At 40.4% G+C, this 23707-nt stretch overlaps 1 protein-coding gene across 8 annotated transcripts in view; it reads right to left on the reverse strand.

The window, feature by feature from the left end:
- Positions 1-23707, reverse strand: part of Asap1 (ArfGAP with SH3 domain, ankyrin repeat and PH domain 1) — a 299267-nt gene that overhangs the window by 111763 nt on the left and 163797 nt on the right. For 7 of the 8 annotated variants that reach the window (XM_034516215.2, XM_034516213.2, XM_034516216.2 and 4 more), the window contains 2 exons: positions 20188-20260; positions 3354-3499 (listed from right to left, as the gene is read on the reverse strand). In XM_034516215.2, coding sequence (XP_034372106.1) covers positions 3354-3499; positions 20188-20260 — 219 coding nt within the window. Of the gene's footprint in view, positions 1-3353; positions 3500-20187; positions 20261-21262; positions 21317-23707 lie in introns of those variants that run through there. The other variant, XM_076911413.1, reaches the window with a different exon arrangement.

A 23707-nucleotide genomic window follows, 5' to 3' on the forward strand; every position in this document is an offset into this window, starting at 1 on the left:
AAGAGTCTAAAGGAGAGCCTGGGCCCAAGCAGTGCTGCATCTCAGGGCCCTGCAAGCAGCATCTGACAGGGCAAAGCACAGTGAAGCTATGGGAATCAAGCCAAAGCCACTGGCAGATCCAAGGGAGACAGAGATGCCAGCACAATGCCACGCTTGTCAAGAAAAGCTACAGTTTTCTTGGGCAAAGACAGCCCAAGAAGGATAACCATGTGAACTGAACCAACTTTTGTGTAAAATGATTATTTCTGTGACTGCTCACCAGGAATGCTCACCATCTTCAATAGAAAATATTTATTTTTATTTTCTGAATGAAATTAAATAAATTAGGTCTTACAGCAATTTCTTTCTGTTATACCTTAGATTTCTATTATTCTATGAAAGAAGAGAGGACATGGCAAAAAAACAAAAACAAAAAAAACAACAACAAAAACCAACCAACCAACCAAACAACCAACCAAACAACCAACCAACCAAACAAAAAACAGCCACGAACAAAACAAATAAAACTTGGACTGAGTATAGCCAGTAAAATAGCAAGACCAGCACTTTTAGCTTGGGAAGGAGAATTCCCAGAATATACAGTGGCAGAAGCAATATACAGAGTGGTAGATTGCTGAGGCAGGGGCAGAACAGTGGGCTCTGGCTGCTTTCTAGCAGTGTGAACCAACAGCTGCCATCATCTCAGCAGGATTTGGCACTCTTGGGGAGGCCGCCTAATACAGAACGGCTAGGTACTATGGTAAGACAGTCACACATCACTTTAATAATTACTTTTTTTGTCACTGATATATGATACCTGTCAGAAAGCACGTAAGGAAGGAAAGGTTCAGTTCAGTTTGGGAGGGCATAGTTCAGCCTGTGAGGAGGGCATGGTGGAGGTCACTGAGGAGGAGCTTAGAGCCGGGACACCTCACATCTTGGTGCATCAGAAGTAGGTGACTTAGACCAAGTTGTAACTCTCAACCTCCATCCTTGTGTCAGCTGGATGTTATGTCTAAGAGGTTCCACAAACTTGTCCCAGAACAACGCTAGGACCATAAGCTTGTGAGGACCATTTTACATCAAACAACAAGCACTCACCACACACACTGCCAGGTTCAAAGATCTTCTGTAAACCTCAATTTATATGGACATACATGGATATTAAATCAATACATATTTGATTGTCTTGTGCATGTGGATACACAGTTAAGCATCAACTTGCAGTATACTCAAATATATATACAGACTGGTGTGGGAACCTTGTTGGGTGATGACTCTTGGCTAATGTCAAAGCACATCTGGTCTTCTGGAAAGTGAGATATTCATGTGACAAGATGTAGCCCTGGGAAAACAGCTTCCTGGTTCTCTGCCAGTTATTACCAAAGTGAGGGTGAGTCTTACTTCACTTCCTTTTCTACTATTGGCCCACAGCACCCATGCTTACTAGTCTATAAGCAACCCCCACTGCAAGGGGCAAATATTACCCAGAAGAAAGAGGAAACGAGGCTCCAGTAGTCTAAAAGTTAAAGAAACATCATGGGCTTGTTAAACCAAAAAGTATAGGAACATTGTCTTTTTTCAAGCTTTTGAAAAGACAAAGTATTTTATGTTTAACATTTTTTTCAGATTACATGATATATTACTTATGACTTATTCAATGACAAAACCCATCAATTAAAATTAAACGGTCAGGAAAACAGATGTATGCATGTTTTTAATACAAGAGAAAACATTTCAACTATTCAAAACACTCAGCATAAGAGACTGTAGGAAGACTTTTCAAATAAATAGTATTCTTCTACTGTAAGCTGTTTGTATCAACTGGATTTATGACAAGATTACCAGTCAAGGACACAGAGGCTCATCTGATATATGACCCACCCAAGGCACTTAGGCTCCAGATCCTTAGGGGATGCAAAAGTGCAATGCTGGGGGAGGCAGAAGGTAGAATGGCTCTTTTCCAGGATAGGAATTGAGGAAAATATGGCAAAAATAAATAAATAAAAATAATAATAAATCACATTGCTGTGGTCCCCTACCTCTTAAGACTTATATGATGTTTGATTAAATCAAATCAAGGGCAAATGTGACAATTCTTGCAAAAATATTTTCAGCAAACCAATCACACACATGGTCAGGCCCAACAATGTGAATGCAGTTAAGATATGGTGATACCCAGACATGGCGCTGGCAAAGAGACTCCGCTGTCCATCTGCTTCTGCCTTCTTGGGTCAACATCTTTAAAGATCTTATATTTTAGGATTCTTCCTGCCATACACACTCCATAAATCCTAAATCCTTTTTCTTGAAGGTATATAAGGGGTTGGTGTTAGGTGGACTGTAAAATGATATGCAGAATGAAGACACAGGGGTATCTTCATACAAGTGGGATACAATACAGACAGGGTGTACTTCCATTGCCTGTTCAGTACTGAAAGCATCCTTACTCTCTCAACCAGTTTAAAAAAAAAAAAAAAAGCTGCACGCACAGGGCCTGCACAGGCTATGTCAGATGGAGTTCAGGAGCTGCAAGGAGAAAAAAATGCACGTCCCTATTTGTAACCTAGAAGCTCTGCCAAGAGAGCCTCACTAAGGAAACAAGTCTCTTCCAGGTAGATGGCGACAGAAAGGGAGCTCAACGGCATCACTGGGGGTTCCTTGTCTAGTGATGTCATGCCAGGGCTTTTCCTTTTTTATTTTTAAAATTTATCTCATTTTAAATTTTTCTTTTATATATTTTTCTCCCCTCCTTTTATCCTACTGGTCCTTTGCTTATGTACTATGGCCTCCAGCTTACTGTTTTTATGGGATTCCTCAGCGTGCTAAGGAATGTCCCTGTACCTATACCTGTCTCTTGCGCTCTTCTCCTTCTCTTTGTTTTCTCCTACTCCAATGACATGGTTGTTTTTGCTTTACCTTACTTGATTATTATTATCTTTTAGAAGCCTGTTGTTGTTTTTTTTTTCTAATGAGTAAGAAAGGGGATGGATCCACATGAGAGGGAGGGTAGCAAGGAAGTGGGGGGCATAATTAGTGTATATTGTATGGAAAGGAAAATCTATTCTCAATAAAAGGAAAAAAATAAAATCTGCTAACAGTTATCTCAAAACAGTTAACAGTGGTAGAATATAGAAGACAATCAGGTGGCTCCTCTCCCTTCGACATAGCCACCATGCTAGCAGCTGGGCTAAAGACACAAGGCTAGAAGTGTTAGCCTGAAATCTGTAAAAACCATGGCCTCTGCAGGACTGCACGGCCTGTTATTTTACTTTTCACTCCCAGAACTGAGGGTGGAGGCGAGGAGTAGTGGATTCTTCTCTGTATGCCTGGTGAAGCTAGTGCTCTGCTTCAAGATTTATGGGATGACTCACCAGATTTTTCAGCAGTGTGGACAGTTCCTTTGTAAGTGTAGAAAACTTGACAAAAGCAGTGCCAAGGTCAGGGTTGTCTCTGCTTAAAAAATTACTTCCAAACTTATCCAGAACTTGTGCATAGTTTTCTTCATTTTGTACATGATCTAAAAAGGAAGCAAAGAAGGGGTATGAGTGGCTACTTGCTACAACGAGGAGTTCTTTTGAATGTGTATCGCTGGAACCTCTTAAAAGGAAAGAAGAGAAAACCACCATCAATTATTTACTGAACACGTCCAGAGGCTGGCAGTACACTGAATGTTCTTTGCTTTTGAGACAGGGCCTGATATATACTTCGGGCTGGCCTCAGGCTTGCAACTTTTCTGCTGGGGCCCCTCTTGTGATTACAGGCATGTGCCACCACACCTAGCCAGCATTAGAGCTGTCTGTCTGTCTCTCCATCCCTTCCTCTTTCTCTAAGGAGGATTCTTGCTTCCTCCACAGTACTCAGCTCATTTATATACCAATTCACTCATTGACTTCAGTTATTTAAGGAAAAATTCTTACCACATTTGCCAGTAATTAAAAAATTATGTAGAAATTTCTCATTAAAAACTCAGTCTTAGAAAACAAGAAAACCTCAAGAGTTCTAGCATGTTTCTTGCTCTGCATCTAGTTTTGTCTCCTTTATTTTGTTTTATGGCCTAGGCCTACAAAAGAGCATCTGTCTACCTCATCGCACTGGAAAGCCCCTTCCTGTCACTGGGACTTTACGATTTTTCTATCTATGCTTACTGCTTTGAGATCTCAAGTTTTGTTACAACGCTTTCCAAAAGTTAGAAGTTGGTACCTTGACCCCTAAAACTAAACTTACACATCCAACCATCTATTTCCATTTGGGTGCCCAATCAATAATAGGCTACAATGGGCCCCTTGGTCTTCTTCCTTAAGCCCTTTATCTTATGTAGGCACTGGCAAAGAGCATTAGAGAAGCTGCAATATGAAACCTGTCAAGTCATACTTGGTTTTTCTTTCTCACACCCTGGTACCTCAGAGTGACCACAGAAGGCCACTTCTCACTGAGAATCCCGCCTTTAAGATATAAGCCCCAATCTGAGAACTTCTCATCACCCCATGCTAATCATCACTTACTCAACACCACCTCTTTCTTCTGGTCTCTTGATTGCTACTCTTGTTTTGTTACTAAAGCAGCACCCTGCATGGCCCTATTAGATTGTGCAATAGATGTTAACTCCCGCCACACATGTGGCCCTTCACGAGGCACCACCAGGCTTGTCGTGATCTTTACAGGCGTATGGAGAGAAGTACAGTGCCTCCCTGTACCCTGGGACTAATGTGTGGAAGCTGACTTAACTGGTGACTGAGTTGGAGGTGATACTCCTTTCATGTGCCAGCTTTTCAAATGTTCCAGTTTAGCTCAAATCCCCATGTCTCTATTCCTCAGTTTTGGCATACAAAGATTGTACATTTGAGTAAACACGTATCTGTCAGAACCTTTAGCCTTTCCTCAGTTAGAAGGAACCTTCCCTTGTCTCTAAGGCCTGTCTGTATGCATGCTTTTCCACATCATCTGTGGGCATGCATGCTGTTCCTTAGGAGGCGTGGATTGCCTCTGTTACCTCTGTATCCCCCACTCAACAGACTACACTGTAGATTTTCCAGGGAGCTGGACTTAGGATATTAGGGCTTAGGAAGAATTTGTTAAGCCCTTTGAAATTTTTTAGGCTGTTTGTCCCCAGCTATTCAACAATGGAAATGAAATGCTTTAACCTCAAACACTCTTCAATAACTGTACAGGAGCAATGGCCATTCAAGAAATGGAACAGCAGCCTGGGAAATAATAGCCAAGAAGCATCACTGCCATCCAGTGAGACCAGATGAAGCCCCCAGACTTCTGCTCATCACAGCATTAAAATTCATGATGCCTGTGGTGGAGATAAGTATTTATGGCTAAGATATGTTTAAAAGATAAACACATCTCTGGTTAAGCCTCAGAAAAATAGAAAGACCATCTCAGCTCAACAACAGGCCACGAATATCTGCCCAAAGCATAGATCTACCTGGGTCACAGAAGCCCACACCCCACTGAGAATCCCACCCAATGCTTCTTTCTGCTTTTGTCAGCCTGCTGAGAAACAATGAAGTCCGTTTCAATGCTCCCAGGGGAGAATGCATCTCAGCGGTTAAGTGGGAAACACTGGCACACAGGCTTTCTGTTTACTTGAAATCATAAAATGAAAAGTGTATAAATGTGTAAATTAATAGAGTATCCACTACTCACCACCCAGATTAAGAAAGGAATTATTACAAATTAGTTCTAGAACTGCTTCCTGGGCATCTCACAAAACTGCCATCGTTTCTCTACCTCCCTTGACATCTATTCCCCTGAATTATAACTGTATCCAGAGTTAGGAAGAATTATGAGAAGCCTGGCAGATGAGCAATGATGACTCATGAGAAATCAGATGAGCTGAGCAGAGATGGGTCATGGGAGGGGGCACTGATTTGTGTCGAGCATGTTCTCTGGTCTAACTGCTCTCTTTATAATGCCCTATATTTCCTCCTCACCAGATCTCTGCAAAGTGCGATAGATGAGAGGCAGAAAGTCGGAATGGATAAGTAAGTATAAGCTACATCATAGATCCAGAAAACCCATATAGTGCGTGGGTGTGCATATGTATGCATCAATGAGTATTTTTCTAGACACAGTGATATGTCATATATGTACAGTATTCTGGTATAGACACAGATATTAAAATATAGGAGTATAGTAAGTTGAATTTGGGGATAATAATACTAAAGGGGGAGTAGCATAAGCCCTAAAAGAAGCCAGCCATTGTCACCTCAGAGCTGTATGTAATATCTAACAGCACAGGAACAGGTCTCATGCATTTTAAGTATCATTTGGCTTACAGCATTATAAATCTATCAGGGACAGTTTACTGAAAGTACCCTCCCCCAGCCCACTCACCCTCACAAAACACCACAACCTCTGTATAAAACCAAGAGTATTCCAAGAAGATTTTTTTCAATATGTAACAAATCTAAGAGGCAGTGACACTGTTCTGGGGAAGAAATATTACAGGCAGAGGCAGAGGTAGACCATATTTGAGAACAGTTGGCCATCTGAATGTGCTATCACTTTAGGCATACAGGAAAGATGAAAAAATATAAAGGTTTTAGCAGACACCATCACAGAAATAGCTTTGTAAATAAAGAGACCATCTAAAAGCAAAGAAATGACCCAATCACTCTAAGAGATGAAGGAGTATGAGAAAGTTCTCTTTTATAATCTGTACCGCAAGAATTAGAAATAACAAGAAAAGAGGTAGCAGCCATGGGCTTCTAAGACAGTGATTTGTGGAAAGGAAGAAGTAAAGTATAGAGAATATTTTGGTGAAGTTGACAATTTATAGGCCTTTAGGGGAGGTGCCTAAGCTTGAAAGGCTAAAGCCCTCACACACATATTAAATAAGCCCCTTCCCTATTGATTTGTATCTCTGACAATCTTGTTTGCAGGTCCCAGTCATTCAAATGCAACATCTAAAGTGGGATGAACTTTCATTCAATGCCTGTGTGTCATTATCTTGGTCAAGTGGCCGTCTCTAAGCCATACCTGCAAAATGGAGACGTCAATGACATTTACTTCACAGACAGTTAAGCTATTGTAGGTTAGCATATAAGCATAATAAGTATGTGATAACATCACCAGTGACGTGATGCTACTGTCCACCCTGCTCTCTGCAGCACAATTACTCTTTTATCCTCTGGTCAGGTGGCATAGGTGGCAAAAACACTCTGAAATCAGAAAACCAAAGCTCACACCCTGAGAGTCGGGAGTGCCTTTGGGCTGCACTACAGTTCCACTGATTAAGCATACCGTGAGGACTTTCTCAATAATTCACAAATGACAGCAAAAACTGAGCAGACCTTTCTCTGATGGCTGCTTACTTGGAGAACTCACCATACTTCCAGACTGGGCTGCCCACCCATCCTTTGGCATCTGTCATTTATCAAGTACTGAGTACGTAGAGGAATCCATCACAGTAATATTCTAAGACCCATACAACGGTACTTCAAGGCACTTTTTTTTTTTTTAAATTTATATTCTTACTTATATGCACATGTATGTGTCTGCTCATCTGTGTGTATGTCACGTACTCAGTGACCTCAGAGGTCAGAACAGGGTGTGGGATCCCTGGAACTGGAGCTATAAGAATGTATGGATTGCCTAATGTGGGCCCTGGGGAACAAACCTGGGTCCTCTGCAAGAGAAGCAGGTTCTCTTAACCTTTGAACCATCTCTCCAGCCATGATGGCATTGTTTTATAGAGAAATGAAGCTGAGGGATGAAGCCAGGATTGGAGAACCTACACTTGATTTCAAACACACCCTTATCTGCTGACCCAAGACCATCTGACATGCCAGAACACTGTGTCCACACTTACTCAGAATCTACTACATGAAAGGTTTAGGGTAAGCACCAGGCACCCACAGGCTTCTTTGTGCCTTAGTGACACCAATAGTGCAATAGTTACAATTAGTTGAAATTGAGATTTTGGAGGAGCCAATGTGCCAGAGCTATACTAAGTAATCCTTTGACATCAACCCATCCAGTGTCCACAGTTATGTGCTACCACCCTCATTTTAAACATGTGGAAGGGCTGAGAGAAGCTAAACAGCTTTCCTAAGGTGACATAGCTAATGAGAAGGCTGGCAGGACTGAGACCTGGCCCTGCTCTCAACCACTCATTGTCCCAGGTTAGCTTTCCTGCATCTGAAGACTTCTGATTTGAGTCAGATGCCAAGTAAAAGAAGGTCCTGGAAATTAGGTATCAGAGTTACAGTCTTCACTGCCTGGTCATGGCCAGATAGCCAGACTCTTAAGTACCTCAATTCTCTCATGTATAAAGTAGGTCTAGTGAGACTCACCTGGCTACTGACTGCTAAGTTGGCATAATGAATGGGAGAGATTGTTTAGAAGAACAATAAGGCCACAAAACAAAACCAACCATCGGGCTTCTTTCTGTTTACTAAGACAACAGCAGAAGCCTGTTGCCAACCACAACCACTAAGGTGACCGAAGCACTTCTTGGTAGCGGAGCACAGAGACATGAAAAATGAATCCCTACTCTGGTCCTCACTGGCCATGTGATTTTAGAAAAATTACTTAAGTTTTCAGGGCGTCTGTTCATATGAAATAGTATGTCTATAAAATACATTTCTAAAATTTTTATCTTTACGCCAATAATACTGAGACTGGGTTGAAATGCCAATCCTAATGGGTATCAGATCAAACTTATGATGGTATACTTTGTAGACTCCTGGTATGGTACAACAGCAATCAGGTAATACTGTCTGGCTGGCACGGTCACTGTGGGGAACTGCAGAGGAATGGCTGTTTTGTGGCACACCCAGTATCTGGCATATGAAGTGTTCGTACTGTTACTCATTCCAAAATGAGTTTCACTATCATGTCTGCCCACATCTTCTTTCTTGAGAATCTGGCCTTCCTTCAGGGTCTTAATTCTCTTCTGTGCAGAGTCTAGAGTAGTGGTTCTCAGCTTGTGGGTTGTGACCCCACAGGGATCACAAATCAGGAATCCTGTGTATCTGATATTTGTATTACAATTTTAACAGTAGCAAAATTATAGTTATGAAGTAGCAATACAATTATTTTGTGGTTGGGGTCAGCCTGAAGAACTATATTAAAGTATCGCAGCATTAGAAAGGGTGGAGAGACAACAGAATAAAAGTAACGTGTTTATCATCTTGTGAGCCACAGATTAGGTAGTCTGCAGGAAACACCGGTTATGTGCATGCCTATCTGGAATCTACAGAATCTATCCAAATGTCTCTCCCCTGAAGCGCCACCACAGTTCCAGGCCTCAGCCTTTCTCATTTAAAGTCAATGTAAGGCCACCTTTCACTTACTCTTCATGGCTTTACCCCATTTGTGACATATCCAGTTCCCAGAGCTCAGTCTGGCTACAGTGAGTGCTCAGTAGAATGCTATTGTGTGTACTGAACAAATAATGTTCCTCCTCTCAAAAAAGGTTCGCTGGTCGGGTACCAGGCACAGCGGCTGGAGTACTAAGGCTACACAAGCTGCTATATGCACTGCAGTTCTGGAGCCTGGGGTAAGGACCTGAACACACCTTATAACATGACTCTACCATTATAACCTTAAGTGCTTGTTTTAAAAAGTTTAAACTCACATGCAACTATAGAGATACAAAGATAGAAACTGTAACTTCCTCTTCTAATCCTATCTCTTTCTGTGTCAACACATACACATATACAAGCACTTTCCTTTTATTCATCTCACTTTTAAAAAAGCCTAATAAGGAAGCATGCATAAGACACCAAAGCTTCCTCTTTTCCTACTGAATAAAGACCAAGAGCTTCACCATAAGCACATCTTAATAATTATGTCAGCTGCGGTTGTGTCAGGACAAGCTGTAGTGTTAGTTACATAACAAGTCCTCTATAAGAATCTCCAAGTTGTTTGCAGCTTTCCCCACCAAAATCCAACACTTCAGTAACAAATTCCAAACACAAGCTCATACAGGCTGCTGCTCTGTCTCTGCAAAGATATACAAAAACACAGGCTTGCAAGGGATGTGGACATATGTACACTCCAGTATTGTCATGTTTCCTTCGCAAGAGACTGACTCCAGCAATCACATCTTCAACAGCAATGCCCATATAACGGAGACCTTTCTCTAGACAGTCATTAGCACCTAGAAGCACTGTCCGTAATTGTTGCCTCACAGACATGAAAAACAGACCTCAGAGAACCTGCATTTCTGAAATTACTGTCTGTTAGTATCTCCTTCTCCTTCCTTCATCTACTTGGTGCAGTTCTCACCAGTCTGCAGGCAGACTGCCTTCTACAGGGGTGGGGGTGGGGCTTATGTTTGTAGTATGCATTGCTAATTGTAATGTATAACTTCCAGTCTTCATTCACAATTCCTTCCTTATATAGACCATAAATCTAGAAGGTCTTGTGTCTGACCCAGGTATAGAAATTCAGTTTCCCCATCTTTTTTCAGAGCTGGTCATAAAGGAACTGTCAGATCTACTCTAACAGGAGAAGGGGTCCTGTTCATAGCCTGGAGGGAAGACTCTGCAGATAGGGACGGCTGGCCCCTCCTTCAGTATATTAGCACTAGGCTACACCCCTGAGGGCAAGATTATCTTGAGCTTCAATTATGTGCCAAGGAAGGACAGGGTTTAGGGGAGGGCGTCTTTCAGCTAGCTGAACACCAGCAGATTCATGGGAGATAAAGAACAGGAGGGAGTAGGAAGGTCACATCCTCTTTCTGTACATCAACACCACCACCTCTACATCTGGAGGCTTTGTAACATGGTTTATAAGACACAGGCAAACAAGTTTCTGGGAATTTTGGAGGTTAAGCAAACTAATAATGCCTGAAAAAGGGGCTATGGAAATCCCGATTTACAGACCATGGAAACCACCTGAGGCTTCTGGAATCTGGTCAGAACTCTGAGTCAGTCCTGGGAACTGAGCTCTTGTGTGGGGGTGTCCAGAAATGAACTGGATGGAGGTATATGCCCCAGAATATCTTGCATTGTGGAACCTGTGTTGTAAGTATGTAAGAGGAGAAGCTCACTTTATGATTTTCTCTTATATGGCAAACAAACATTTTCTATTTATTTTTATTTTGTTTACAGAATGCTTTGCCATATAGAAAAATTTTAATTCCATCTAGTTAAAAATATCATTTGAAATACAAAAACGACTAACTTTTCTACCTTCTGTTATTACTCTTTTGTATTTAAAGACAAAACAAAAAAAAACAACACTGAAGGGCTAGAAAGATGACTTGGAAAGCATGTTCCTATGAAGGACCAGGCTTTCGTTCCTAGCCTCTGACATCCATAGATACCCTCACAAAGACACATACATACATATAATTTTTTTAAATGATAAAAAAAAAACTTAGAAAAATTCAAGCCATTAATCCAAAGTAAGATATCTGTTTACAAAGCAAAAGATGTATCTGAAGTATTTATTTATTCATTTTTGTACTACTGGGGCCTTATATGCTGTAGGCAACCAGTAAGCTAAAATCCCCAGCTCTCATTATTTAAAACATGTTCTTAAACATTACAATAATTTAATATATTGTTTTTTGATAATTATTCTGCAATAAATTTATTTGTACAGCATGAAGACTAGCAGTCATCTATATGACAATACACTACTATTTAAAAGGGTTTATACAAGTCAACCATTCAGGATCTGATTAGCAAAACAGACAAGGAAAACTTGGAGGATTCATAAGATGGTAACTAAGCAAACACTTGATGGTGAGTAGCTGTCTAAAAAGCAGGCATGGGCTAAGAACATTCAAGGCAGAAAGTAATGACACACCATATATGCACACAATGTACACAGGGTAAAGAAGCTTGTATTTGGCTGAATGAGCAGTATCATAGTCACTGATTATTGCTGTGAAGAGACAGTATGATCACTGATTATTGCTGTGAAGAGACAGTATGATCACAGCAATTCTTATAAAGGAAAGCATTTAACTGGGGTTTGCTTATGGTTTCAGAGGTTTATGTCATTATCATCCTGGCAGGAAGCATGGTGGCGCACACGTGAACATGGTGCTGGGGAAGTAGCTTAGAGTTCTACCTCCAGACCCTCAGGCAGCAGGAAGAGTGATGCTGAGCCTGGCTTGGGCGAGGGAAGCCTCAAAACCCACCTCCAACTCCCACTGCCATGGTGATACACTTCCTCCAACAAGGTCACACCTCCTTTTAATCCTTTTACACCTTGTGATTCAAATATATGGGCCTATGGGGGGACATTCTGAGTTAAAGCACCACAGGCAGGGGTACAGATCACCTATCTCTGGGGTGTTGAACTCTATGGACTGTACAGAGCTAGATGGACAGTTAAAAGCACTTCTATCATCATACTGGTGATATGGGGATACTCAGTGAGCACAGGTTGTTTTTGTCACACCAATGCAAAAATTAGAATGATGTATCCTGGGACCCTGAAAAGGCTTTATTGGAACTTCACTGTGGCCATGGACTAAGGAACAAGAGTTAGTTATCTTCCTCCCTAGACACAGTGGTAACTAACTGGGATGTGACTGTTACTTAATGAGGAGAAAGTCAGCTTGCTTCCTTGAGTCTCAGTTTCTGCATCTGTGTCCAAAAAAATCACACTCATAGGTCTGGTGAGGTTAGAGGCAGAATTCTAAAGGCAGAAAACTGTGTGTGTTTATGTATGTGTGCATGCACACGTCACTTAAGGTTACCATTGCTGTGCTGAAACACCATGACCATAACTTGGAAAGGAAAAGGTACATACACACACATTTTTAATTAAATGCCTTCCTCCGTGCCCTTTGTGGTAATCCAGTCCTTTATTTATTTTTTTTTTTTTTACTAAGCCATTTTAAAAATTTGCTTGTTTTATAGTTTCCACAAATGCCCAAGAGTCTGCCACAGCCCATGCTGTGAAATTCAGGAGCATGAACAATCCTGAATTCTACAGTCATTTCAAATCCATCATTCAGCAGTGTCCAAAACGGACTGGTATTCTGCAGCTAAGTAGTACTCCAAACTCACTCCCAGGGCTTCATCACTGAGGCCTCCTACCTGCCAGAAGAAATGCACACACTCTGGTTTGCCTATGGCTCTCTAGGTAATGACAATGCTTTGAGATCAGGTCGCAAAGACCAGCTGGTAAAGAGACAACTGTTTCTGCTCCTACTTGAGCCTCTACAGTAGGACTATTCAAAGGAGGCAAGACTTCCTTCTCATCAACGTGTTAAAAACTGTACCCACTACATTTTGCTATTAATCTACTAACTTTCATTAAAAACTCACATCAGGATATAAAGGTAAATTAGGTTATTATGTCTGTGATCTTATGCATACCTTTTAATTATTCTACACTTTAGTGTCCTAATTTATAGACTGTGTACATAAGATTTAGAGACGAACCGAATCTCACTGCTTTTTTGTCCTGATAAATGAGATGCCACTAGACAGGGCTCTCAAGTTTTCCCACTCACAACGGACTCCCTTTTACCTGATACACTTTTCCATGATGCTGGGAATACAGGTATATAATACAGGTATACAGGACAAAAGTTTACTAATAACAAGTCCCCCAAAATTATCTAAAGTAACTATTTGGCCTATGTAAAATTTTATAATTATAAAATTTATACAACAGTGGCTGAATATACCTTGTATTTTTACAGGAGGAATGAAGTCATGGTTACCTATCTGATACTGCAAGACAGAGCACAGATAACATTTTTCAGAGCTCATCAATAATTTCATTTTCTAATGGTCAATGATGGGAGTTTTGCTTCATATAAACATGAATACAAAATGGCAGAAGTATATTTATGGTCATATCAGAAAATTTTGAAAATTCTGTCCTAATATTTAAAGCAAAAATTTAATTAAGCAATTTTTTCAATGAAACTCATGTCAGCAATTCAAGTAACAATTTATAAAGTCAAACGTTTTAATTGTATAATCCAACAATACACTAATTTGACATTTTGCATGGTAAGCAATGATGGTAAGAAAATATTCAGTCTTGCTTTTTACAACTAAGCTATTAGAGTTTTTTAAGAGCAGGAAACTGTGTATGTGCAACAAAACATGCAGTGCTCTTGAAGATGCACTGCAGCACATCAGGTCCTATTTGGTGGCACTGCATGGTGTGACAGCAGTGTCCACACAACACTGCCCATCTGTGTGCTTACAGCTTGGGCTGCAGTGAAGCCATGCAATGCAAAACATGTGAGCACAGACAGAAGCACCTCAGACTCCACATGTCCTTCATTTTAAATTAATTTTTGGTTGCTGTGCACTAAAGAATATTTTATCATTGCTAAAGTTTCTACAATCCCAAGATGGGGTGTCTTAGCCCAGTTTAGGAAGCCAAGCATAGGCTAAGACCAGACTCGAGCACATACTCTCCAGATATGATACACTGCAGACTATTTTTAAACATACACTCCATCAGTTAGGCATGTGAGAGCAGACACTCACAGTGATGCCCATTAACTTAAATAACATTTACCTGGTTCAGAATGTCTGTGAAAGAGAGAGGATTCCAGGGAGGCCCAGGGAGAACACCACATGGAGAAGTAAAGCCCAAACCAGACTGTGCTGCTCTGGGTCTGTGCTATACTTAGAACAAGTTTACGGGAAAAGTGAATCACAGTTCATAGAGATAAAATCACTCAAAAGTGTGGCCAAAGAGCAACTGGGACTGAAAGGCCAGGTATAGAAATGTCTAGAGTCTTGACTGCATTTTTCCAGGAGGATCTGTTCAAAGTTTCAAAAGGTTGTCCTTAAAGATAACTACAGAGTCTGGAGAGATAGCTCAGAAGAGAACTGGCTACTACTCTTCCAGAGGACCCAGGTTCAATTCTCAGCACCCACATGGCAACTCACAACCATCTGTACCTCTGGTTCTAGGGGATCTGACATCCTCTTCTAGCCTCCTCTGGTATCCAGTAAGCACTGAGCACACACACATTCAGGGAAAATAATACATGTATCATCATCATCATCATCATCATCATCATCATAAATGTAGTTATTATTCATACTCTTAAAAAATCAGACATGTTAAATTTCCTAAACACAGAACTGATTTTGTAGTTATGTGATTTTTTCCTTTCCAACCATACTATTAAAATCTTAATTTATTTTATCTATTTATGCTTGTTAAGAAGATCATAATTAAAATTAGCATTATATGATATATAGCCAAACACTGGAATTAACTGCTAACTCTATTTACAACCTACTTTATGCTATCTCTGAACATTTGAACAAAGTGTTTAAAAACGAAGCTGAAATAAAGTTCCTTGCTTTCTAGACACCGACAAATTTAGTGCTTTACTTTTAAACCTTTAATTTGTGAGGTCTATGAACTATTTCTTAAAATAAATAATCTAGCAAAATGAAAATTTAGAAAATACCATTTTGTCTTAACAGAGCACTAGATTTCCTTCCTAAAATCACTCACTAGCAATTCTAATGGAAAGAAAACAGGACAAAAAGAAAACAGGGGGCAACAAGTATTTTCTCTCCTGCAGTAAAAAAGTGGAGCTGGTTTCCACCAGCCTAGCTTTGATTCAGAAGGAAGACTTCCTTGCTGACGCTGGTCATCAAACTACAGACTACATTTTCTATTAAAATGAAAGGATTTACAAAGAGTCTCATCTTTCAGATTAACAGTGTTACATACTTCTAGGGGGTGCCATATGTTGTCAGCAAGCTAACATTTATTCCAAATATATCTTGGTAAACATTTCTAAGAAAACCATCACCATACAATAATAAATAGTAAAATACACATTTCAGTGGTGTATAGAGATACATCTCAGTCAGTAAGGAACCTATCTATCTAGTACACCTAAAGTCATGGGTTAGACCTCAAGTACTGAATCAGGCAGGTGTGGTGCTTCATCTAGCTTCAGTGCTTGGGAGGTGGAGGCAGGAGGATAAGAAGTTGAAGGTCATCCTACACTCATAATTAAGAACTACACAGGGAGTTTGAGATTATCCTGGAATGCATAAACCCCTACCTCAAAAAAAAAAAAAAAAAAAAAAAAAAAAAGAAAGAAAAAGAAAAAGAAGATGAACATTACAATCTGAGATCTAGTAATAGAAATATCCTGAGTCTTTACTCCAAGAGAAAAGGATAAACAAATACATTAAGGTCACAACAGAGCCTATTAAAAATAGAGTACTGTTCCTAAGGCATCCATCCAGTATACCTGCTGACTGAGTCTTCATAAAAACACAGTATGTACCATTAAGCTCCCTTTTCTGAAGTTACACTGAATTACAACATTCATGCATGTGCATGTGCAAAGGGGCAGCAAGGCTACTGACACTAACCCTGTCACCTAGGATGGCAAGGCAAGCAATTTGGCTTGCCCACATGGCTTTTGCTTCTGATGGGAGGGCTTGCTCCATTGGGTTAGGTCAGTGGGTAGCCTCTCCTCCAAATCAAAAAAAAAAAAAAAATCAGAACAGGGCAGGTGAAAACTAGCCCTATGATGAACTAGCCTTTGAAATCACAGGGCATTATGTCAGCACTTCATTCAAAAGAAGAGAGTTCCTAAGTCTGGGTCACACTCAAGAAGGGAGAATTATGCTTGATCTTCGTTTAAAAATTTTCAAAGAATTGTAACAGACTTTAAATCCTTTCCAGTGCTTAGGAAAGGGTCAGTTATTTTAAACGAATTACCAAAAATAAAGGGGAAGTGGGGGAGACAGGAGCTGCATGGACTAAAAGACAGTAGGCTTTAAAACATAGAAGGAACAGAAAAATGGCTAGGATTGCTTTCTCTTCTTCTAAGACAGGTTTTGAGTTTTGCATGTATTTTTACATGCCCTAATACAAAACAGAGATAAGAGAGACAAATTCCCAAAGTAAAGGTCTTCCGTGAAGATCATGCTTTTTCAAAAAAAAAAAATAATTTTATTATTCTACACTGTTCAGTAATCAATAATGACAAAGCTTATGTGTAAAAAAAAAGAACATTTTATACACATTTTATAAACATGATCCTTCATAATTGCTGAGTACTTTTCAAATCATTTTAGAAAGGTGAGTGGTTGGTAATCTCCGATCAGAAATAACAAAATGTTTCTTAGATCTTTAAGCATCATTGAATGGGATTTCTGTCCCTTAAGCACTGTTAAGAAAACAAGAAAATCATGAAAACGCATTGGGGAAAGAATGCCAACCATCAGCCTTTTGTGGCTTCTTAGGTTGAGGCCCAAAGGGCTGGGATAGGGACAGTTTGGACTGCACTTTGAATGTATCATGGAAGGATATAAACTGCTTCTGTTTTCCTCACTTCACTGTATTTCTAAAAGATTAAATGTCATCTCTAAAGGATTAAGTGTCACTGTGCTGCCCAAATACCCTGACAAAGAAAGCTCACTGTATTATCTTGGCTTATGATTACAAAGGCAGTCAGTACTGGGTTGCAGTAGCCCATGAGGAGACCCGAGCAATCTGAGTTTATCTCCACACTTCCTACCACAAGTATAATTTCTATGTGATCCCCATCACAGAACCACAAAGTCAACCCACAGGTCACACTGCCCACAGTTTCTATTTGAGTGATTCACTCACTAATATTCATGATAAGCAAGTACTTACAGCTATTTTCAGGCAGCTTTCCAATGAAAAACCCATCTAGCCAACATATAACAAGCAACTTACATATTTATTAAGCCCTGTCACTCAGCAGGTGAAGGTGATAAAAACAATGTGTGTAATAAGCACAGCAGGGGCCACAAGGTTCTCATCTTCTCCCAAGTGTGGTACTCTGAGTAAGCTGCCTGGATCTAAGCTCCAGTCTCATCATCTGAGACATGGGCATGATGGCACTTACCTCACAGGCTTGTTTGGCTTAGTCAAGAGCATAGCATCAATGCCTAATGGCCAATGGCATGCTCTCTGAGAGGCTGTCCCTTAGCACTCTGTCATACGACACTAGATCCCCAGAATCTCTTTCTGGAGGCAAATATTGTTCTTGAGCTTAACAAGTGTGGCAAAGCTACACTGCTCTTCTTTTTGAAAACCATGTATAGTGTATACAGTATAGAGTCTAACAGTATATATGTGCTAAATAGTCATTTATGAATCCCATTCATTTTATGGTTTTTCAAATCCCAATAAGGCTCCTGAGCATCTTCTTATACATTTTGAGTATATGTCATTGTCACCTCACAGCATGAAAACTAAGGTAGCATTTGAGACACCAGAGTGGACTTGACCATATAAACACCGCTCATGTGCAAAACAAAACAAAACAAAACAGATTCAGTCCCTCAAGAGCATGCCTGTGGCTTTTCTGGTCACTCTAAAAAAGCTACTCCCTACAAAAGGCCCACCACACTTCAGGGGTTTACCAAAATGAAGTCAGAGACAGAAGTTGCAAATTAGGTTTTTCATTACATGAAAACTTAAAACAACATACAGTCACTCTAGACTGAGACAACTGTGATCGCTGATCTGAGATGTTACATCTGCAGTCAAGTAAATCCCAAGCAGCTGGGCACACCTGTGAGGATTTCTTGACTGGGTCATGGGAGGTGAGAAGAGCCACCTGAAGTTGGCCACACCTGCTGGTGCCAGCCCATGTAAAAGAACTCAGAAGTGAGAGCTTCTGCTTTCTGCATGCTTGCCCTTGCTTTCCATGGACAGGTTCATCTTTCCTGTTACTGAGATGTCCTTCACAGTTATTAGAACCTACTTCTGTATTCAAATATAGCAGAGACATCCAGCCTCATGACTGAAACAACTACAGGATTCTTGGCATTTCCATCAAGAGACAACCATTGTTGAGCTGAATTTACTAAACTTCCACAATATAATATAGAAATTAGGCATACTAAGTCCCTCCAACAACTCTTTAATATAGCACAAACTGAAAGCTACTCTAAAAAATCCCTATTAATATAAATACATTTTATATTATATATATTAAATATAAATGTTTTCATTCATCCTATCAGTTTTGTTGATTTAAAAAAACATGGACTTGTAAAACAGTCATTACTTATCTGTGTTATTTAAATATCTTGTCATTTTCTTGAATACAGAGAAACTAGGTAGTGGTATAAAACATGATGACAATACTGTATAATGTTCTAAGGTGTGAGGAGAAGGCTGACAAGAACAAGTTTCCCTCAGACTAGGGATTCTAAGCTCTGCCAGGGGCCGGGTGTGTGTGTGTGTGAGGTAGGTAGTGAAGGTCCTAGGGTCAGGTTTTTCCTTGCTCACACTCCTTTCAGCTCTATAATTGTATAATAATAACATTAAGAACACTGAATTTACTTAAACTTTGATGATATAATACAGAAATGAGGTACACTAAGTCCCCATAACAGTAATAGTACCACCCATGTACAGAAGGCCAAGGAAGCAGTTCAAGGTAGTTCTGGTCATTGTTCAGATTCTAATCTTTCCTTTACAGTCATCCATCTTCCCCTTCAGGCTTTCTGTGCATTAGAGACAACTGATGTATTAATGGAATGATCTCCTGCAAGTGAGATATGGCTGCAGAATAAGGTATCAAGGTGACTCAGAGACCTTGAAACACTCATCCCAACCCTTTCCTGGGGAGCTAGAGCCTACTACTTAATTTGGATTAATCATATAATTAAAATACTAAAATATTTATATTATATAAATAATATTCATGTATACAGACATAACTTATAGAAATAATATATAATATAATTAATAATTAATTATTATAGAACAAAATGATATTGTTAAAGAGTTACAAGAAGTGTCTGGACCAATGTTAAAACATTTAGTTACCTAAGCTCTCTGGCATCATTAAATTAAAAAAAAAAAAATGACAGAGGGCAGTCAGTGAAGGTAAGAATTTTAACATGTCCTCTCCCTAACTCCCCTGCAGGGTCCATGGTTTTCAGTGTGTACAGTCACACTCAAGCAGGAAGAGACTATTTCATGTTTAACTTACCGGATCGTAGGCTAACCTCACAAAGAGGTAAGTACCTCCTGATATCTGTGACAACCATCAACCCCCACTCTACTGAGTTCTTAAAAAGATACTAACATTGACTTATACTATAGAAACACTGACAGGCTTTGGCTGAGAGTAGAAACAGAAGGAAAAAAAGAAGAAAAGCTCAATTCTTCGGCCCACTGATCTTTTTCATCTGTAAAGGTCTTTAGTGAATATCCGACAATGTGACAGAGACAACTCTGAACATTATTAATGACTTAGGGAAGGATTGGTAAGTAAGTACTTACCTTGACCGGAGTTATATATTGCTTTTACAGATTTCTTCACTTTCTGTAGGGCTGTTCTATCTTGGTCTAGAGCCTAAAAGAGAAAGAGAGGAAAGGGGTGTTAAAATTTTTGGGTACATTTAAAAACAAAATGCACTCACAACTTCTGTAGAGCACCAGAGAGGCAGCACACTTACAAACAGCCATCTGTGCCTGTTGTGCAGTGACAAATGTCGGGTCACTACACAAGGCTCAGTGTTCTGTGAAATGGTCAGTCTGGTAGCCTGTCAGTAACCATGCAAAGAAATTGTAGCAAACCTTAAACACTGTTTCCTTCCCTCACAAGTTCACAGCCTGTTAAGGGAGAAACACCCTTAAGGTACAATGACATGATACCTAGGGAACTACACTGATCTTCGCATTTGGTGTAAATATACCCCCCAAAAATTTTTTTAGTGAAGTATAATCTTTTCAAACTGCTTTTGAAGTTGACAATTTCTTTTAAAAATTCATGTTTATTAAAATCAAAGACGAAACTGGTGATTAAACTGAAATCCACCCTGCCTCAGCTTCCTAGTGCTGAAGTAACAGGTATGTGCCACCACACCCGTCAGCCTGACTCATTGCAAACAGCATGTGCACTGTGGCGCTGAGGTCAGGGCATGCTGTATGAGCTGGACTTAGGGTAGAGGTAAAAGTGAAGTGCTGTAAAGGTTTGGAAACAGAAGGAAGATAACCCACATTTAATAAATACTTAGTACAGAGTTTACATTAATTATCCCACATGATTCTCAGAAATAACTTGTAACATAAATCCTATTCTGTCTATTTTATAGAAAACAGAAGTTTAGTAAGCCCATTATGTCTGGACTGAACCTGACTTCCAAACTCTGCCCAGTTCTGCATGAAATGAAAAAACTGCAAGTAATCACTGGAAGAGGGCAACCTACCATTTTCAAGAGAGAAAACCTGAGTAAGCTATTTAGGATTCTGAGCGTCATGACTGTCAACATGATAGGATTTAGAATAACTAAGAGACAAAATCTGTGCATGTCTGTCAGGGTTTCTAGAGAGGCTTAAATGAGGGAAGACCCACCTTAAAAGTAGACAGCAGCACCCTGTGGACTTTGGTCATGGGCAGCATAAAAGCAGACGAGGGAGCTTAGCATTCATCGCACTCCCTTACAACTACAGGCACGCCGCACCCAGCTGAGGGATGTTCTTGCTCCCACAATGCACTACATTCCCTCAAATGTTGCAAGCCAAACTCAACCCTTCCCTTCCTTTGGTTGTTTTTGTCAAAAGTTTTGTCACAGCCACAAGAAAAGTAACCAATACACTGCTAGTACAGGAAAAGGAGAGACTGGGCAGGAGTGTGCCCTCTGATGAACTGTGTGAACCACTCACCATTATCAGCATATACTTTTACATAGATATTACCGACTTTCCCCCCAGGGGGGAAAAGCCCCGGGTGTGAGAAAAAGATTTATCTAGCCAAAAGGAGAGATAGCCTTTGTGTTTCTCAAAGTGTTTCCCATCTGCTGTGGAAGCATGTCTGTGTTTTCCTGGACCTCACTGTAATTTCAAAAAAAGAAGAGAAGATGTACTCTCAATTCACCTGGCAGTTCAGCTCCAGGGTCTATGCAGAGAGAATCAGTTCACAGACTGCAGTGCCTGTATGTATTTGGAATTATTAACTTCAATGAGCAGAGTATGAGGAAGGTTTCAAAACACTGTATGAGATACCATGTAGTTTCTTATAAGGTGAGGCAATGTCTCAGAATTCATTTTAGATGCTTTCTCACCTCATTTGCTCAGGCAAAGGACTCACCCATAGAGTGCACATTCATGTACTTTTAAAGGTTTTTAAAAGTATTTCATCTGTCAAGTTCTCCCATAGCTAAATCTGAATGATGCTTTTTTTTTGGTGGGGGGGGGGACCTTTGTACTTGGCCAGTGGCAAGAAGCAGCCAAGTAAAAGTATTTGTATGAGTCCTATACTGTAGAGAGAGAGCTAGATAGATGGTGCTGTCCTTCAGTTAAACCAGGCCCCCTCCACAAACAACACCTCTAGATGTGCTAAAAGGTTCCATTCCCTCAAGTGGCAAACAACTGCAGAGACTGCCTGTGAAATGTCGCATGAGAGCTAAAAGAAAAGCAGTAGGCACAGGGTAGACTCACAGCTGCATAAACGTGTGACAAGATACGTGCTTGCATTTCTTACTGTGCATCTGAAGCTAACCACATCACAAGGGCAAGAGCAGGGCAAGACAGGAGGGGTGGTCCGGTAAGCAGCACTCATAGCTTCTGCCTGCAGCTCCTGTCCTGATTTCCTTTGATGATGGGCTGGTGTGGAAATGGGCCAAACAAACCCTTTCAAGATGACCTTGGGGGCACATGAATCATCCCAGAGGTAGATCTGCCTCTTCCACTGAGAGTAAATGCAGTAATCATAAGACAAACAAAACCCTGAACAAGTCTGAAAATACTTATCATTTCTAACAACTAGAATTCGTTTTTATGAATTCATTCAACCAATATGCATTAGTAAGTGGAGATTATGTGTAAGGACAGAGGCCCCAAAATGAGTGAGATTTAGTCAGTTTATGTAAGATAGGCTTTGGAATAGCAAATTCAGTTCCAGGAGTTCATGGATACAAAGATGGGGAGAGTGAAGAAGAAGCAGACAGCTGACCCTCCAGGTTCTGCTGTGTGCTAGGCACTCCCCCATGGCACCTTCACCTCCAGCTCTTGTTCATGGACAACGGCCCCTCCCTGTCCCTGAGCTAAGCAGCAAGGGAGATAAGGAAGCAGGCAACAAAGACAATCCAAGGCAGCAAGCAGACTCAGGAGGCTAAGTGCAGGGACTGCATTAGTTGAGGTGAGGCCTAGGGGGCTGTGACTCAGCTTGTGTGTCACTGAGACACCTGGCAGGGAGGGAAGGTTCAGTTAGGAAGCAACAGCCCAGAAGACCTGACTACAGGGGAGGAGACACATGGCGAGAGCAGCTTCTGTGAGAAGACGAAAAGATGTTATCATTTGTTAGTTTCAAGATTACTAGGAGTCAAATGAGGCCGCTAAAAAAGGGAAAATTATCAAACTAAAATAAAAGTTGATTTGCATAATGCACCCCAAAAATGGAAAGTTGATGTATCATACACAAACAAAGGCTTTAAGCTGTTTATCTCACTGTTGGAGACTATTAAAAGAATTTTGAAGATTCAAGCACTTCAGATATTTAATAGTCTCTGTTGTGCCTACAGCAATGGCTGCTCAGAGTGGGTGGGATGTGGCCCAGGGATAGATTAGTAGGGAGTACACTGCTAAGTCCTGGGCCCCAACTTGACGAGTTACTTCCCAGTTCATAACCGTGACAAAGTTTCAACAAATTATTTTTGTAACAAATTGCGAATGGTTCCAAAGAACTATCCCATGCCAGAGAATAACCACCCGACCAACAACAACCTTCTATACCAAAGCAAGGTGCAACACAGAACAGTAACTGAAGTACGTGCTCCTGTGCAGGCACCATTTATGTTCC

Source organism: Arvicanthis niloticus, chromosome 13 (genome assembly GCF_011762505.2).
Source record: "Arvicanthis niloticus isolate mArvNil1 chromosome 13, mArvNil1.pat.X, whole genome shotgun sequence".
NCBI classification, from domain to species: Eukaryota; Metazoa; Chordata; class Mammalia; order Rodentia; family Muridae; genus Arvicanthis; species Arvicanthis niloticus.